The following is a 17999-nucleotide window of genomic DNA, read 5'->3' as shown; positions in this document are numbered from 1 at the left end:
TTGGTGCAGAAAAACAAGGAAATTAATAAAAGAATAAAGAATATTGTCATACATTCTTTAGCAAATTGGGATGATCAGTTCTTTGTCACAAAACACTGGAAGATGAACTGGGTTATATTTTTGTTTTGTGCTCAGAAATGTTTTGTTCATCCATCAATTCTGGAGTTGAAAAAAGTTTGGGTGTAAGAGTTGGCTTGTGCATCAGGGAGAAATGCCCCACTTCCAATAGCCCTGCCATGCTCAGTTGTTGCTGGCAACAGCCTGGGGAAAGTGACCAACTTAGTGGCTCCAAAGTTGTGGCTAATTGTTAGTCAGCTCTGTTCCCTATATAATAAATATTCTAGATGGGAGAACTAGGTGGCCCAACTCCATGATCACTATGGAGAGGGGACCGGGATTATGATCATTTTTTTTTTTTTGCATCCCTAATAACTTTTTATCGAATGCCACATACTGTTTATGCGGAGATAAACTGAGGCTATGGGTATTATCTTCTTTCAAATATAATTTCCTTTTGTTTCTGAAGACCAAGTAGGATAAAGGTAGGGACAAATAAACTTTTTTTTTCCCACTTACATAATTGCTTGTAGTTTATTCCTTTCCTTTCCTCTTTTCTCTGTGCATTTTTTAAAATTAATTTATTTATTTTAATTGAAGGCTATTTACAATATTGTGGTGGGTTTTGCCATACATTGACATGAATCAGCCATGGCTGTACATGTGTCCCACCCATCCTGAACCCTCCACCCTCCTCCCTCCCCACCCCATCCCACCAGGTTTGGGTTCCCTGCTTCATACAATAAATTTGCCTTGGTCATCTATTTTACATATGGTAATATGCACGTTTCAATGCTATTCTCTCATATCATCCTACCCTTGCCTTCTCCCACATAGTCCAAAAGTCTGTTCTTTACATCTGTGTCTCTTTTGCTGCCTTGCATATAGGATCATTGTTACCATCTTTCTAAATTCCATATATATGCATGAATATACTGTATTGGTGTTTCTCTTTCTGGCTTACTTCACTCTGTATAATAGGCTCCCGTTTCATCAACCTCATTAGACATGACTCAAATGTGTTTTTTTTTAATAGCTGAGTAATATTCCATTGTGTATATCTATCACAACTTTCTTATCCATTCATCTGCCGATGGACATCTATGTTGATTCTATGTCCTAGCTATTGTAAACAGTGCTGCAGTGATCATTAGGGTACATTTGTCTCTTTCAATTCTGGTTTCCTCGGTGTGTATGCCCAACAGTGGGATTGCTGGGTTGTATGGCAGTTCTAGTTCACGTTTTTTAAGGAATGACTTTAAAAGTTGTTATTCCAAAGTTGTTACTCTAAGTGAATGTTTTGGGTACACAGTGTTTGTTCACACTAGTATTGAGGAACATTTGGGGGTGAGAAGAAGGGTGTAGAAGAAGGGTGTTAAAAAAACAAAAGAGATTGTTTTGCTAGTTCCAGAGCAAGATACTGCATTGCTCTTCAGCTGTGACTTAATTTGAATAGAATGTAAGGTGTATTTAATAATAAGAATTTTACCTATTTTAAGAAATTGATGACCTGGAAGATTTTTTTAAAGGGTTGTAAAAGCCTGTTGTTGGTTTATTGGATAGAATTATAAAGTAAAAGGCTCTGATCTGCCCAGACTAGGAACAGATTCTGAAATGTGTAAGCTGCTTCATGAATTAACACTATAAACCTGTCAGTTGCCATGGTGTAAATTTGACTCATTGGAAAAGACTCTGATGCTGGGAGGGATTGGGGGCAGGAGGAAAAGAGGACGACAGAGGATGAGATGGCTGGATGGCATCACCGACTCGATGGACGTGAGTCTGAGTGAACTCCAGGAGTTGGTAATGGACAGGGAGGCCTGGCGTGCTGCAATTCATGGGGTCACAAAGAGTCAGACATGACTGAGCAACTGAACTGAATAGCTTAAAACCTAATTCTGTAGCTTTGATAGTACTTCAGGAAACTTGTCAATTGGATGAACTCAAGATGTTATACAGGAAACCATCTATAAAAAGAATTAGGGAATAAGATGACTACTTATGTTTTACAAGATTTATTGAACATGTTTCATAAATGTCAAGAAACAATGTTAGTATGTAATGCTGACAGGGACACAAATATAATCATGTTATGTATAACTGGATGCTAAAGTGGTATTTGTTAAAAGGAGATCCTACCTGTACTTTATTCATCTGTAGTGACTTTCATTATTCATCATGTGCCCTTTTTTTGCATTTTTGTGGGAAATGACAGTTGACTAAAGGCAAGCATGACGAATCTGTCTGATTCAAAGTCCTTTTATATTTGAAAGTACACAAAGTCATCTTCAGCATTCTTTAAAAGTTACTCCACTGCAAGAAATAATAATTGCCACTTATTATCTAAATCAGAATTGACTCATCAGGAGTTCATAGACTGATTATACTATTATTGAGCTATGCATTGATCTCAAAATGTTGCTGGGCCTCAGGATTTGGCAGGTTCCAGAGATGCTGATTATGATGCGGAGTCATGGCTATACTCTAGAAACTATGAATAAATATTTGTATATGTTGGATGGTCTCCTTGAAACAAGATTGCTTATTCAGGAAGCTGGCACTTTTGAGTCAAATCCTGAAACCATGGATGGATTCACACCAGATTAACTGATGGAACAGAATGATATCCTAGGGATAATTCCTATGACAGGAAATTGAGTTTCACTAAAGTGAGATTCTCCGGTATTCTTGCCTGGAGAATCCCATGGATGGAGGAGCCTGGTAGGCTACAGCCCACGGGGTCGCAAAGAGTCGGACATGACTGAGCGACTTCACCTTCACCTAAGTGAGATGGAAAGACACTTATTATATGTTAAAAGGAACATAATCTTTAGAATTAGATGTGGGCATAATTTTTGCTTAAATTGTATGACCTTGAATAATTTACTTAACCTTTCTGAGCCTCAAACAACTCATTTGTAATATTGGGATATTGTAATAATAATAGTAACTAGCAACATTTGTGAGACTTAAATGAGTTAATCCATATCAAATATCTGTAACAGAGCTTGACACCTGGTAAGAACTTAAGAAACTATAGTCCCTATTATTATCATTTTCTAAATCCCCTGCTAACGTTGATGCTAGAGCCCAGATCTTCTAGTCAATGTCTTCTCATGTAAGACCATATAAATTTATCATTTTACCCAAAGACAACATTTAAGCCTTTGCAATCACCTTGAGGCAGGAAAGACAGGCCAGCACAAGGACGGGCTCCTTATGTATAGGCATTAGGCAGAAGGCAAAGCCACCTCCCTGTTTTGCACTTAATGAGACCATGATGCAGAGAAGAATGGCATCTAGAACGAACCCTTTGTAGCATCTGAGCAAGAAACTCTGACCTTGAAAAGCATGGAGGGTGTGCAAATAAAAAATCACAGGTTGCTGATGACCCTTTAGGAATTTTCACATGTGGTGCTCAACTAGTAAGGGAAATTTTAAGGAAAACAGCTCTTAAAGAGCACACACAGTGGCTTTAGGAGACAAATGCACAGGACTGGAAGCTGGTGCTACCTGCTACCTGGTGCAATCTGAGCCAAACCTCAAACTTCCCTTCAATAAATACTCCACCCCTCATCAAAAAGACCCCCACCCATTCACAGAGCTGAAAATGAGATTAAAAGGAGGGTATCAACACCCTGTGGGTATTCCTCACTCAGGAGGATGCCCACACCCTTTGCATCTGCCCTGAATAAACTGCTTCTCTCTGTTCTCTTTGTTCCTCAGTCTCAGTGTGAGTTTGTGTGTGTGTGAGTGTGTGTATTTTTCCTTGGTTTCTTGTGTTCCTTACCCAGATTCTTTTGGACAAGTTGAAAAAGAGCTTGGACTTTGGTAAAGCTTTTCCTGTATCACATCTACTTTTCCATTTCTGGTAACGCAAATGGTAAAGAATCTGCCTGTAATTCGGGAGATCCGAGTTCGATCCCTGTGTTGAGAAATTCCCTTGGAGAAGGAAATGGCAACCCATTCCAGTATTCTTACCTGGAGAATTCCATGGATAAATGAATCTGGTGAACTTCAGTCCATGGGGTTGAAAAGAGTCATACATGACTGAGTGACTAACACACTACTCAAGCATTAGTTCTCTTCTATTTTTCCCATTTTCTTGTTCTCCTAACCCTATTCCAATTGCTTTGACTGATATTTTTAAATAGTTTAAATAATGTGAATAGAAAGTATCAAATTTTATAACACTGATTTTTTTTTTTTTTTTCCTAAACGGCAATAGAAATAACACGGCCATACTTCCCTTTAGGTGGTTTTTATAAGCCACATTAGTGACATTGCAAAACTTCATTCATCATTTTCGATAGATAATATTTGTCTTTGTAACTTAGTAATTGCCTTTTTAAAGAACTTGTGGCCATTTCAGATACTTTGGAAGAATCTTTTTTTCTTCTTTGTCAAGGTAGAGAAGAAACTTTGCTACAAAACCATACTATGTAAGAGATTGCATTATTAGCCTTACAACATATTTCTGTTCCTTGCTTCTTTTACCTTTCATTTCAGTGTGGATTTTGCAAGCAGTGGGATCTTTTTCAAGTCACATTACTTCTCTAAACCCCAGTTTTAATGATTGTAGATATGTAATACAAACTGTTATACCTACAGATTTGTTAAAATAATTCAATATATTTTTTGTAAACTATGAAACATTTAAAAATGCAATAAATTGTTATTACTAAGACAAAAACCAATAAAGGTAGCTAATGGGTCAAAAAGGATGGTAAAAGAGGTTAACAATAAGGGCCTTTTTATCAACTGTGCAGAAGTAGATTTTGCTGAAGTAGTAGGAGGAAACGTGTGGATTTGGAGTAAGTTGTTTTCTAGTTTTTTCTGAGTAATAAGATGCTCAGAAGCAAACCCCTTAGAGCAATTTACTATTCTCTTTCACATACATTATCTCATTTAATCTTAAACCCAAAACTGCCAGGCTGGAGTCATTACCTCCACATTATAGATAGAAATTGAGTTATAATTTACCTCTAAGCAAATTAGTTTTCCAAATTTGCCGGCATATTGAGTGCAGCACTTTCACAGCATTATCTTTCAGGATTTGAAATAGCTCAACTGGAATTTCATCACCTCCACTAGCTTTGTTCGTAGTGATGCTTTCTAAGGCCCACTTGACTTCACATTCCAGGATATCTGGCTCTAGGTGAGTGATCACACCATCATGGTTATCTGGGTTGTGAAGATCTTTTTTTGTACAGTTCTGTGTATTCTTGCCACATCTTCTTAATATCTTCTGCTTCTCTTAGGTCCATACAATTTCTGTCTTTTATCGAGCCTGTCTTTGCATGAAATGTTCCCTTGATATCTCTAATTTTCTTGAAGAGATCTCTAGTCTCTCCCATTCTGTTTTTTTCCTCTATTTCTTTGCATTGATCGCTGAGGAAGGCTTTCTTATCTCTTCTTGCTATTCTTTGAAACTCTGCATTCAGATGCTTGTATCTTTCATTTTCTCCTTTGCTTTTTGCTTCTCTACTTTTCACAGCTATTTGTAAGGCCTTCCCAGATGGCCATTTTTCTTTTTTTCTATTCCATGGGGATGGTCTTGATCCCTGTCTCTGTACAATGTCACGAACCTCCGTCCATAGTTCATGAGGCACTCTATCTATCAGATCTAGTCCCTTAAATCTATTTCTCACTTCCACTGTATAATCATAAGAAATTATATTTAGGTAATATCTCAATGGTCTACTGGTTATCCCTACTTTCTTCAATTTAAGTCTGAATTTGGCAATAAGAAGTTCATGATCTGAGCCACAGTCAGCTCCTGGTCTTGTTTATGCTGACTGTATAGAGCTTCTCCATCTTTGGCTGCAAAGAATATAATCAATCTGATTTCAGTGTTGACCATCTGGTGATGTCCATGTGTAGAGTCTTCTTTTGTGTTTTGGAAGATGGTGTTTTCTATGACCAGTGCATTCTCTTGGCAAAACTCTGTTAGTCTTTGCCCTGCTTCATTCCGTATCCCAAGGCCAAATTTGCCTGTTACTCCAGGTGTTTCTTAACTTCCTACTTTTGCATTCCAGTCCCCTATAATGCAAAAGATATCTTCTTTGGGTGTTAGTTCTAAAAGGTCTTGTAGGTCTTCATAGAACCGTTCAACTTCAGCTTCTTCAGCATTACTGGTTGGGGCATAGACTTGGATTACTGTGATATTGAATGGTTTGCCTTGGAAATGAACAGAGATCATTCTGTCTGGAAAAGGTCAGTTTTCATTTGAATCTCAAAGAAAGGCAATGCCAAAGAATGCTCAAACTACCACACAATTGCACTCATCTCACACACTAGTAAAGTAATGCTCAAAATTCTCCAAGCCAGCCTTCAACAATACGTGAATCGTGAACTTCCAGATGTTCAAGCTGGTTTTAGAAAAGGCAGAGGAACCAGAGATCAAATTGCCAACATCCGCTGGATCATGGGAAAAGGAAGAGAGTTCTAGACAAACATCTATTTCTGTTTCATTGACTATGCCAAAGCCTTTGACTGTGTGGATCACAACAAACTGTGGAAAATTTCTTAAAGAGATGGAAATACCAGACCACCTTACTTGCCTCCTGAGAAATCTGTATGCAGCTCAGAAAGCAACAGTTAGAACTGGACATGGAACAACAGACTGGTTCCAAATAGGAAAAGGAGTACGTCAAGACTGTATATTGTCACCCTGTTTATTTAACTTATATGCAGAGTATATCATGAGAAACGCTGGGCTGGAAGAAGCACAAGCTGGAATCAAGATTGCCAGGAGAAATATCAATAACCTCAGATATAGAGATGATACCACCCTTATTACAGAAAGTGAAGAGGAACTAAAAAGCCTCTTGATGAAACTAAAAGAGGAGAGTGAAAAAGTTGGCTTAAAGCTCAACATTCAGAAAACGAAGATCATGGCATCCGGTCCCATCACTTCATGGGAAATAGATGGGGAAACAGTGGAAACAGTGTCAGACTTTATTTTTTGGGGCTCCAAAATCACTGCAGATGGTGATTGCAGCCATGAAATTAAAAGACACTTAACTCCTTGGAAGAAAACCTATGACCAACCTAGATAGTATATTCAAAAGCAGAGACATTACTTTGCCAACAAAAGTCCGTCTAGTCAAGGCTATGTTTTTTTTCAGTGGTCATGTATGGATGTGAAAATTGGACAGTGAAGAAAGCTGAGCACCGAAGAATTGATGCTTTTGAACTGTGGTGCTGGAGAAGACTCTTGAGAGTCCCTTGGACTGCAAGGAGATCCAACCAGTCCATTCTGAAGGAGATCAGTCTTGGGTGTTCTTTGGAAGGACTGATGCTGAAGCTGAAACTCCAATACTTTGGCCACCTCATGTGAAGAGTTGACTCATTGGAAAAGACTCTGATGCTGGGAGGGTTTGGGGGCAGGAGGAGAAGGGGACAACAGAGGATGCGATGGCTGGATGGCATCACTGACTTGGTGGACATGAGTTTGGGTGAACTCCTGGAGTTGGTAATGGACAGGGAGGCCTGACATGCTGCAATTCATGGGGTCACAAAGAATCGGACACGACTGAGTGACTGAACTGAACTGAAAGCACATTAGTGGTTGAGGCAGGGCTGAAATCCATTTTGATATTGGTATTATTTTGTTTGTATTACAACAAGCTCCTTGGCCATATATCTATTGGTTTATTCAAAAATTAGTCAGTCCTGTCAGCTTTTACAATACTGTGCTGTGATTCTATATTTGCTTTAGATGGCTTTTAGCCCCCCCCCCTTTAAACTCCCCTATCTTGTGACTTATAGAATCTGTGTCCTGGCCCCCTGGCTGTTTCAGGAAAGCCTATTTTTATTCAGTGTGCTTGATTGTCAGACAGGAAGGAAAGTATTAGAGATTCAATAAATGTCTCTAAGTTGGAAAGGGGGAAAAGGGGGGCTATGATAATTACTTATGATAATCCATTTCTTGAGAAACAATGTTATTGGTAAGTACCTGGAGTTTCTCCAGTAATGCAAGAATTGTTCCTGCCAACACTTAGAACAAAGAGTTTATCTAGCATGGCTTTCAAGAGGTGGGGAAGGGAGGCTGAAACCAGGAACTAGCTTTAGGCTTGCCTTCCCAAAGATGATTCTTAGTGGAAAACTGTCTGAGCAACAGTGTTGTGTAAAACTGGGTGGACAGAAACAAGAAGTTGTTTGCCACATTGATCTTAGGTCTGGAACCTCTCTAGTGTAGTGGTTATCAAGGTGTCTGACACTAGGCTGTCTAGGTTCAAATCCAAGCTTCACCATTTATGGCCTGTAGTAACTTGTAGGAAGTTGTTTAATTTCTTCTCTTCTCAGTTTCTGGTTTTTAACATGGGAATAAAAATAGTGCATACATCCAAGGCTGACTGAGTATTAAATGAGATTATACATATAAAGGGCTTAGCACAGGCCAGTGCCTGAAATGCTGGGAATGCTGAATCAATAGTAGGATATATTTTTATCATTATTATAGATGTTATGATTCATCACTTGCACCTTGCCTCTTCAGACAAGATTTACCTGGAATAGTATTTGGCAAAAAAAAAAAGCACAATCAAAGTTTGTTGAATTATTACTCTGCTAAAAATGTCATGATGATAAAACTGTGTGGTGGGGTTGATGGTTTGGGCGGCAACTGTAGGTTTAGGAAAGTTTGCAGGGAGACTTCTGGAAAGATAGATGCAGGATAGACTTCTTATGACAAGAAAATTTATTTAGTCAAGAAAGGGCTCAAGAGAACTGTTTTTCAGTCCTAGCTCTACTCCCCATAAGTTGTGTAAGCTAGGATGACTCACTTTCCTCTTTGGGTATTTCCTCATTTTAAAAAATAAAATGACCAGATAAGTGATTGTTAACTGTGGGCTGGGAGTGGGGAGTATATCTGAAACTGTTTCACATTTTGTATCCCTGCATTTCTATCCCCCATCTTTCATTTGCCTTCAGATCCCTTGTGAAAAACTCTGTCCTTCTGCTAACTATTGGAGAAGGAAATGGCAACTCACTCCAGTACTTTTGCCTGGAAAATCCCATGGACAGAGGAGCGTGGTAGGCTACAGTACATGGGGTCGCAAAGAGTCTGACATGACTCAGTAACATCACTTTCACTTTTATGCTAACTCCCTCATTGCACTAGTGACAGTCTTGTAACCCAGAAGCTGAGGAAAGAATTGTCTTCACGTTCACTTGGGTAAGAAAGTCTAGGTGGGACACTAAGTGTTATTCAGGAATTCCTTTTGTGGATTTCTAGATAATTGATTCAGGAAGCCAGCTAGTCTATTTCCTATTTTTGCTTAAATGTGTTTAACTGATCCAGGAAATGCTATTTGATGGTCTGAGTTTAATTTCAATACCCTATAAATAGAATAGAAGCAAGTTATTTTTAACTCTTTATTTAGCTTTTATGCTGTACATGACCAGGGGCTAATAAAATATTTAAGGAGAGATTGATAGTAGGGCAAGCATGATTGTCTTCATCCTTATAGGTAATATGAAAGAATTTGTTTGTCAGACCTATTGCCTTGGATCCAAAAGTAACCAGTCTTTTTAATCTCAATCTGTAAGAGCATCTCTATGGCAGAAATGTGGCCTTCTGTTCACCAAACCCACTTATTACTTACACATGCCTTAGAAGGCAGCAATGGGCTGGTGATGGGGATGAAGGAATTGTGTAGAGAGATTCATTGGACCTCAGTAAGAGGAATGGCATCCCCTTACAATTGTATGAGACATAGAAAAAGAAATAGCATGGTGTTGCTTCAGCCTGGCTAGCTAACTTAAGGAAGACTTAAATGCTGGAGTCCCAAGGGAAAAGCTTTCATAATACTGAGCCAAACATGTGGGATCCAGCATATTAGGGTGGAAGGGCACTAGACTGGGAATCACATCTCTGTTCTACTTCCAGCTTTGTTACTAATTTACTAACTTACTGTGTAATCTTGGGCAAGTCTGAGTTTTACTTCCCAATATATAAAGGAGGATTGGACTAGCATTGCCTCCAATATACTTGCTGGCTCTAACAGTCTGATTCCAAGATTCCATTATGTAATAATTGAAGCCTAGCAACATGAGAACATTACAGTTGGAGCAGGTAAGACTGAGAGGGTGGGGCAGGGAAAAGGGTCTGTCCTGCATAATTAACTTAAGTAGGAGAAAAGAAAGGCAGTCTCTGACTGTTGGGGTAATTGACTTTTAATCCTTCCTGTGAAATTGTTGCTTTTAAGAATATAGACTGAAAGAGAATTGTAGAACTGGAAGTAATGCTTTTTCATGGAAAGGAGAGTATTTTTTGATTGAATAGATGTGTGGAGACATGAGTCCTTTTAGTTTTGATCATAAAACCAGTATTCTTCTGTGGAAAAAAATTATTAAATTTTATTCTGTGTCAGTAAATTGCTGTTTTAAGAGAGGTGATGAATTCAGATTTGTCCTTACTGTATGTGATGTGAAATGGTTTGGAGGCAGGAAAGACTGGATAAGGAGATCCCTGATGATGAGATCCTCAGCTTAGGAAGGTGTAGTGATAATGGAGAAATTGGATGGGAGAGGGAGGGATTAAAAAACCTCAGGTTTCTGGTTTGGACAATTGGGAAGATTATGGTGTCATTTACTGATATAAGAAATACAGGGAAGAGTTGAACAGATAGGAGAGTAGATGATGAGGATTTAATGTTTATGAAGAAATGAAACAAAGTTCTGAGTTATCTGAGGCTTTGGTATATTTGCTATTGATTCTGAGATTTTATCAATATTCAGATAACTTTCAAATAATTTTTGTCTCAGAAAAGAGTGTGTGTATGTATTAGTGTGTCTTCTTGGTGGCTAGTGGAGAATATCACTATGGAGACTAATGATATAATTCCCCCCACAAATAGATATAGAACTCTCAGGTGGGTCTGGTTCAATCTTCAGGCTGAAGGCTATTTGAGGTCATCATATCTTGGTCATAGCATGTTATGTATAATGTGTGTGTGTGTGTCAAAGCCAGGGGCTGAAAGGATATCTTTGTGTCGCCTTGTTTTTGCTTTCATAAGAAGGATGAGACAAAAATCTTCTTTTCCAATTATTTTGGTTCCAAGCTTGATTTATGTTTTTTCTGTTTAAATGGTTCTACGGGACACAGTTTTCCCAGTTCTTGGTGGAAAGCCCACAAAGAGTTCCCAACTGTATTTTTAATCACATTTAATCCATATTGAAGTATGATAATGTTAAAATTTTATCTTTTTCCTTCTTAGAGTGGAAATTGCAAGGTATTAAATCTTAGAGAAATGGCTTTCATTCATTTGGATATCAGATGTCTATATACCCTTCTTATTTGCACAGCTTTTGGCTCTACTTTGTCTTCAAATGCTGAGATAAAAGGTAAACCAAGAATGGAGTAGTTTTAAAATCAGAGATATTAACTGCCTTGTCAACCTACCATATGAAAGTGCATAAATAGATAAATTATTATTGGAAATATTTCAGGGAGCCCATACACAAAAGATACGTTCTTACTAGTCAGCCTCATGTGTAACGTAACTGATGATAATGTTTTATGGGATAAATGCCAAACTAAAATATACTTTCTATACCTTTTCATATAATCTTTTCTTTTTTTCTGTTTTGGTTATTGACTTTATTTATTTTTTTAATTTAAATTTATTTATTTTAATTGAAGGTTAATTACTTTACAATATTATATTGGTTTTGCCATACATCAACATGAATCTGCCATGGGTATACACATGTTGCCCATCCTGAACCCCCCTCCCACCTCCCTCCCTGTACCATCCCTCTGAGTCATCCCAGTGCACCAGCCCCAAGCATCCAGTATCATGCATCGAACCTGGACTGGTGATTCATTTCATATATGATATTATACATGTTTCAATGCCATTCTCCCAAATCATCCCACCCTCTTCCTCTCCCACAGAGTCCAAAACACTGTTCTATACATCTGTGTCTCTTTTGCTGTCTTGCATACAGGGTTATCTTACCATCTTTCTAAATTTCATATATATGTGTTAGTATGCTGTATTGGTGTTTTTCTTTCTGGCTTACTTCAGTCTGTATAATCGGCTCCAGTTTCATCCATCTCATTAGAACTGATTCAAATGTATTCTTTTTAATGGCTAAGTAATACTCCATTGTGTATATATGTACCACAGATTTCTTATCCATTCGTCTGCTGATGGACATCTAGGTTGCTTCCATGTCCTGGCTATTATAAACAGTGCCACAATGAACATTGGGGTACATGTGTCTCTTTCAATTCTGGTTTCCTTGGTGTGTATGCCCAGCAGTGGGATTTCTGGGTCATAAGGCAGTTCTATTTCCAGGTTTTTAAGGAATCTCCACACTGTTCTCCATGGTGGCTGTACTAGTCTGCATTCCCACCAACAGTGTAAGAGGGTTCCCTTTTCTCCACACCCTCTCCAGCATTTACTGCTTGTAGACTTTTGGATCGCAGCCATTCTGACTGGTGTGAAATGGTACCTCACTGTGGTTTTGATTTGCATTTTTCTGATAGTGAGTGATGTTGAGCATCTTTTCATGTGTTTGTTAGCCATCTGTATGTCTTCTTTGGAGAAAATGCCTGTTTAGTTCTTTGGCCCATTTTTTGATTGGGTCGTTTATTTTTCTGGAATTGAGCTGCAGGATTTGCTTGTATATTTTTGGATTAGTTCTTTTTCAGTTGCTTCATTTGCTATTATTTTCTCCCATTCTGAAGGCTGTCTTTTCACCTTGCTTATAGTTTCCTTTGTTGTGCAGAAGCTTTTAAGTTTAATTAGGTCCCATTTGTTTATTTTTGCTTTTATTTCCAATATTCTGGGAGGTGGGTCATAGAGGATCTTGCTGTGATTTATGTTGGAGAGTGTTTTGCCTATGTTTTCCTCTAGGAGTTGTACAGTTTCTGGTCTTACATTTAGATCTTTAATCCATTTTGAGTTTATTTTTGTGTATGGTGTTAGGAAGTGTTCTAGTTTCATTCTTTTACAAGTGGTTGACCAGTTTTCCCAGCATCACTTGTTAAAGAGATTGTCTTTTCTCCACTGTATATTCTTGCCTCCTTTGTCAAAGATAAGGTGTCCATAGGTGTGTGGATTTATCTCTGGGTTTTCTATTTTGTTCTATTTATCTATATTTCTGTGTTTGTGCCACTACCATACTGTCTTGATGACTGGCTTTGTAGTAGAGCCTGAAGTCAGGCAGGTTGATTCCTCCAGTTCCATTCTTCTTTCTCAAGGTTGCTTTGGCTATTCGAGGTTTTTTGTATTTCACAAATTGTGAAATTATTTGTTCTAGCTCTGTGAAAAATACCGTTGGTAGCTTGATAGGGATTACTTTGAATCTGTAGATTGCTTTGCGTAGTATACTCATTTTCACTATATTGATTCTTCTGATCCATGAACATGGTATATTTCTCCATCTATTAGTGTCCTCTTTGATTTCTTTCACCAGTGTTTTATAGTTTTCTATATAGGTCTTTAGTTTATTTAGGTAGATATATTCCTATTTTATTCTTTTCATTGCAATGGTGAATGAAATTGTTTCCTTAATTTCTCTATTTTCTCATTATTAGTGTATAGGAATGCAAGGGATTTCTGTGTGTTGATTTTATATCCTGCAAATTTACTGTATTCATTGATTAGCTCTAGTAATTTTCTGGTGGAGTCTTTAGGGTTTTCTATGTAGAGGATCATGTCATCTGCAAGCAGTGAGAGTTTTACTTCTTCTTTTCCAATTTGGATTCCTTTTAATTCTTTTTCTGCTCTGATTGCTGTGGCCAAACTTCCAAAATTATGTTGAATAGTAATGGTGAAAGTGGGCACCCTTGTCTTGTTCCTGCCTTTAGGGGAAATGCTTTCAATTTTTCACCATTGAGGATAATTTTTGCTGTGGGTTTGTCATATGTGGCTTTTATTATGTTGAGGTATGTTCCTTCTATTCCTGCTTTCTGGAGAGTTTTTATCATAAATGGATGTTGAATTTTTGTCAAAGGCTTTCTCTGCATCTATTGAGATAATCGTTTGGCTTTTATTTTTTAATTTGCTAATGTGGTGTATTACATGGATTGATTTGTGGATACTGAAGAATCCTTGCATCCCTGAGATAAAGCCCACTTGGTCATGGTGTATGATCTTTTTAATGTGTTGTTGGATTCTGATTGCTAGAATTTTGTTAAGGATTTTTGCGTCTGTGTTCATCAGTGATATTGGCCTGTAGTTTTATTTTTTTGTGGCATCTTTGTCAAGTTTTGGTATTAGGGTGATGGTGGCCTCATAGAATGAGTTTGGAAGTTTACCTTCCTCTGCAATTTTCTGGAAGAGTTTGAATAGGATAGATGTTAGCTCTTCTCTGAATTTTTGGTAGAATTCAGCTGTGAAGCTGTCTAGACCTGGGCTTTTGTTTGCTGGAAAATTTCTGATTACAGTTTCAATTTCTGTGCTTGTGATGGGTCTGTTAAGATTTTCTATTTCTTCTTGGTTCACTTTTGGAAAGTTATATTTTTCTAAGAATGTGTCCATTCCTTCCAAGATGTCCATTTTATTGGCATATAATTGCTGTTAGTAGTCTCTTATGATCCTTTGTATTTGTGTTGTCTGTTGTGATCTCTCCAATTTCATTTCTAATTTTATTGATTTGATTTTTCTCCCTTTGTTTCTTGATGAGTCTGGCTAATGTTTTGTCAATTTTATTTATCCTCTCAAAGAACCAGCTTTTGGCTTTGTTGATTTTTGCTTATGGTCTCTTTTGTTTCTTTTGCATTTATTTCTGCCCTAATTTTCATATAATCTTTTCTAAAAAAGAGGCTATTTACCGAAAACCTCATTGTCTGGTACCCAATTAACTGAAAACATTCCTTAATTACTCAGTTCAGTTCAGTCGCTCAGTTGTGTCTGGTTCTTTGAGACCCCATGGACTGCAGCACACCTGGCTTCCCTGTCCATCACCAACTCCTGGAGCTTGCTCAGACTCATGTCCATTGACGTTGATGCCATCCAACCATCTCATCCTCTGTCATCCCCTTCTCCTCCCACTTACAATCTTTCCCAGCATCGGGGTCTTTTCCAGTGAGTCAGTTCTTTGCATCAGGTGGCCAAAGTATTGGAGTTTCAGCTTCAGCATCAGTCCTTCCAATGAATATTCAGAACTGATTTCCTTTAGAATGGATTGGTTGGATCTCCTTGCAGTCCAAGGGACTCTCAAGAGTCTTCTCCAACACCACAGTTCCAAAGCATCAATTCTTTCTCACTCAGCTTTCTTTATAGTCCAACTCTCACATCCATATATGACTACTGGAAAAACCATAGCTACCTTAACTTTTAAGACAATTAAATAAGTTTTAAAAATACATAAGTTTAAAATGAATTTTAAAAATCATTACACAATTATTAAGTCATGTCTAATGAACTTTTCATTGCAGAAGATAATTAGAAAAATGTATTTAACAAAAATTTCTAATCATGAGTTGAAACAATAGGATTGTCATTTCATCTTCAACAGAGACCTTCTTTATTTGGTTCATGAGGCTCTCATTTCAAATCATTATTTTTGGCATCATTTATTTCTGTTGATTTTTTTACTTTTCTCAATAAGTAATATGAAGTAAAGTATTAAAATGAAAAGCAGAGCAGAAATGAGAAGAAATTATTAGCAGAAAGGCAACATGAGGGCAGTACTATGTACTAGATTTGCTAGTAGGTTTAGTAAGTTTATGGGACTTCCCTTTTAGTTCAGACAGTACAGAATCTGCCTACAATGTAGGAGGCCCAGGTTTGATCCCTGGGTCCAGAAAGTCCCCTGGAGAAGGGTGTGGCTACCCACTCCAGTATTCTTGCCTCAAGAATTCCGTGGACAGAGGAGCCTAGCGGACTACAGTCCGTGGAGTTGCAAGAGTTGGACATGACTGAGTGACTAACACTTAGTACATTTATAGAATAGTTTGTTAATTTTTATTGCTTTCTAAATCAACAGATGAAGGAGCCATTGCCTCCCGCTGCCCCCTCCCTTGAAATAAAATAAGTTGTTTCCTGTCACTCAGCTGCCTGCCACTTTTTTTTGAATCCTTCCAAAAAATGGCTCAGGTTTGCATATTCTGCAAATAGCTCTGAGCTTTAGTTAACCAGAGGATTCAATTATCTTGAATGGACCAACAAAATTGGCCTGTTCCCCTAATTCTTAAGGCACTTAGCCAGAGTAGTCATATTTTATATTTTCTATCCCTTTTTGTGTGTGCCGTATTTTATATTTTCTGTCCCTTTGTATGTGTATGCATGTATGTTATGATGTTATACATATAGTAAACACTAGATTAATACTGACTGATTCTTGCTATGAGAGAGATTTATGTAATAAAATGTTCCTACCCAAGACCAAATTGTGGTCTATATGACTGCAGAGAAAACTCCATGTTGAATTTCTTATTTCTATGAAAACAGTACCTAGATAGGCTAAGTCACATTTACATATACAATTTCTCAAAGAAGGGACAACTATGTAATAGTAATCTAGATTTTTAAAAATAGCTTTTCTGAGATTTAATTCACAAGACATAAAACTTATAATTTTAAAGCATAATGTATACTTGTTTTTAGTATATTCACAAAGTTGTATAACAGCCACAATTATACAATTCCAGAATAGTTACATCACCCCCAAAAGAAATTTCATATCCATTCAGTAGTTACATCCCATTCGCCCCTCCCTCCAGCACCTGGCAACCACTAATTGATTTTCTGTCTCTATGAATTTACCTATTCCAATATCTCACATAAATGAAATCATGTAATATGTGGGCTTCTTTTACTTAGAGTAAGGTTTTCAAGGTTCATTCATGTTCTAGCATATATCAGTGTTTTATTCTTTCTTATGGCTGGATAATATTCCATTTTATGAATATATCATAGTTTATTTTTTTCATTCATCAGTTTATGGACATATGAAAGTAATCTAGATTTAGAAATCTTTGTCATAAAATACAGGATAAAAATTAAAATATTCTATTGATTTTATTTCAGTTAATCCTCCTCAGGATTTTGAAATAGTGGACCCTGGATATTTAGGTTATCTCTATTTGCAATGGCAACCTCCAGTGTCTCTGGATAATTTTAATAAATGCACTGTAGAATATGAATTAAAATATCGAAATGTTGATAGTGAAAACTGGAGGGTAAGTAAAGCATGCACTTAAGATACTAGAGTGCTTATTAGTTTTCTTGTGATTCCTGATGTCAGTGTCTGCTCTTGTTTCTCAATATCTCTTGTATCTCAATAGCTATATTAAGATATAAGTTGCATGCCTGCTGCTGTCTCCTGTACATCCTGCAATGTCTGTTTTCACCCCAACCACTATTAAGACTACCATTGGAAGTACAGGAAAGGAAAATCTGATCTCATGGAATATGGACTTATAGAGTACTTATACATTTTACCATATTTCAGAGTTACTTAAATCCTGTGTATGGGTCTTACATAAGGTACCGGATGATGTGAGCTTTTTCTTTGTAGGAATTAAGCCTTATTTTTCTTTGTACTCACCCTACGGAACACAGCATGGTTCTTTGCATATATTGTAGTAAGTGCTCAGTGAAAGTTTATTGAATTATTAACTATTTATATAGTCAACAAGCATGTTCTTTCAAAGATTTTGATTGTACAAGGAATTCTGTTATCTTCTTAATTCAGCTAGGTAGTTTCAAAGAACGATTAAAATCAAACATTCATTGAGCAACTTTTTTCTGCCAGCTACTTCACTGGCTAGGTATCAGGAATAGAAGGATAAATGATATATGATTTTAGTCCTTCAGATAGTCACACTTTGTCTGGCTTCCTCCAGTTACCACCAAGATTGTATATGATTCCTATTTCATATGATTTTTGAAAGGTGAAAATTGTCATGTAATAGGCATATGGTACATGAAAATTATCCCTTGAGCTATAAGTTGGTTATAGCTCAAGTTCCTGCC

The 17999-nt window shown here is 37.3% G+C and overlaps 1 protein-coding gene across 1 annotated transcript in view; it reads left to right on the top strand.

Annotated features, from left to right (window-relative positions):
* The window catches only part of IL13RA2 (interleukin 13 receptor subunit alpha 2), an 89271-nt gene that overhangs the window by 58072 nt on the left and 13200 nt on the right, over window positions 1-17999 (top strand). Inside the window, exons 3-4 of the mRNA XM_068963044.1 lie at window positions 11283-11409; window positions 17052-17203. Of these exons, the coding sequence (XP_068819145.1) occupies window positions 11283-11409; window positions 17052-17203 (279 nt within the window). The remainder of the gene's footprint in view (window positions 1-11282; window positions 11410-17051; window positions 17204-17999) is intronic.

The sequence above is a fragment of the Capricornis sumatraensis genome, chromosome X, assembly GCF_032405125.1.
Source record: "Capricornis sumatraensis isolate serow.1 chromosome X, serow.2, whole genome shotgun sequence".
NCBI classification, from domain to species: Eukaryota; Metazoa; Chordata; class Mammalia; order Artiodactyla; family Bovidae; genus Capricornis; species Capricornis sumatraensis.
The sequence above is the reverse complement of the archived record's forward strand: the minus strand, read 5'-3'. Positions and strand labels throughout refer to the sequence as shown.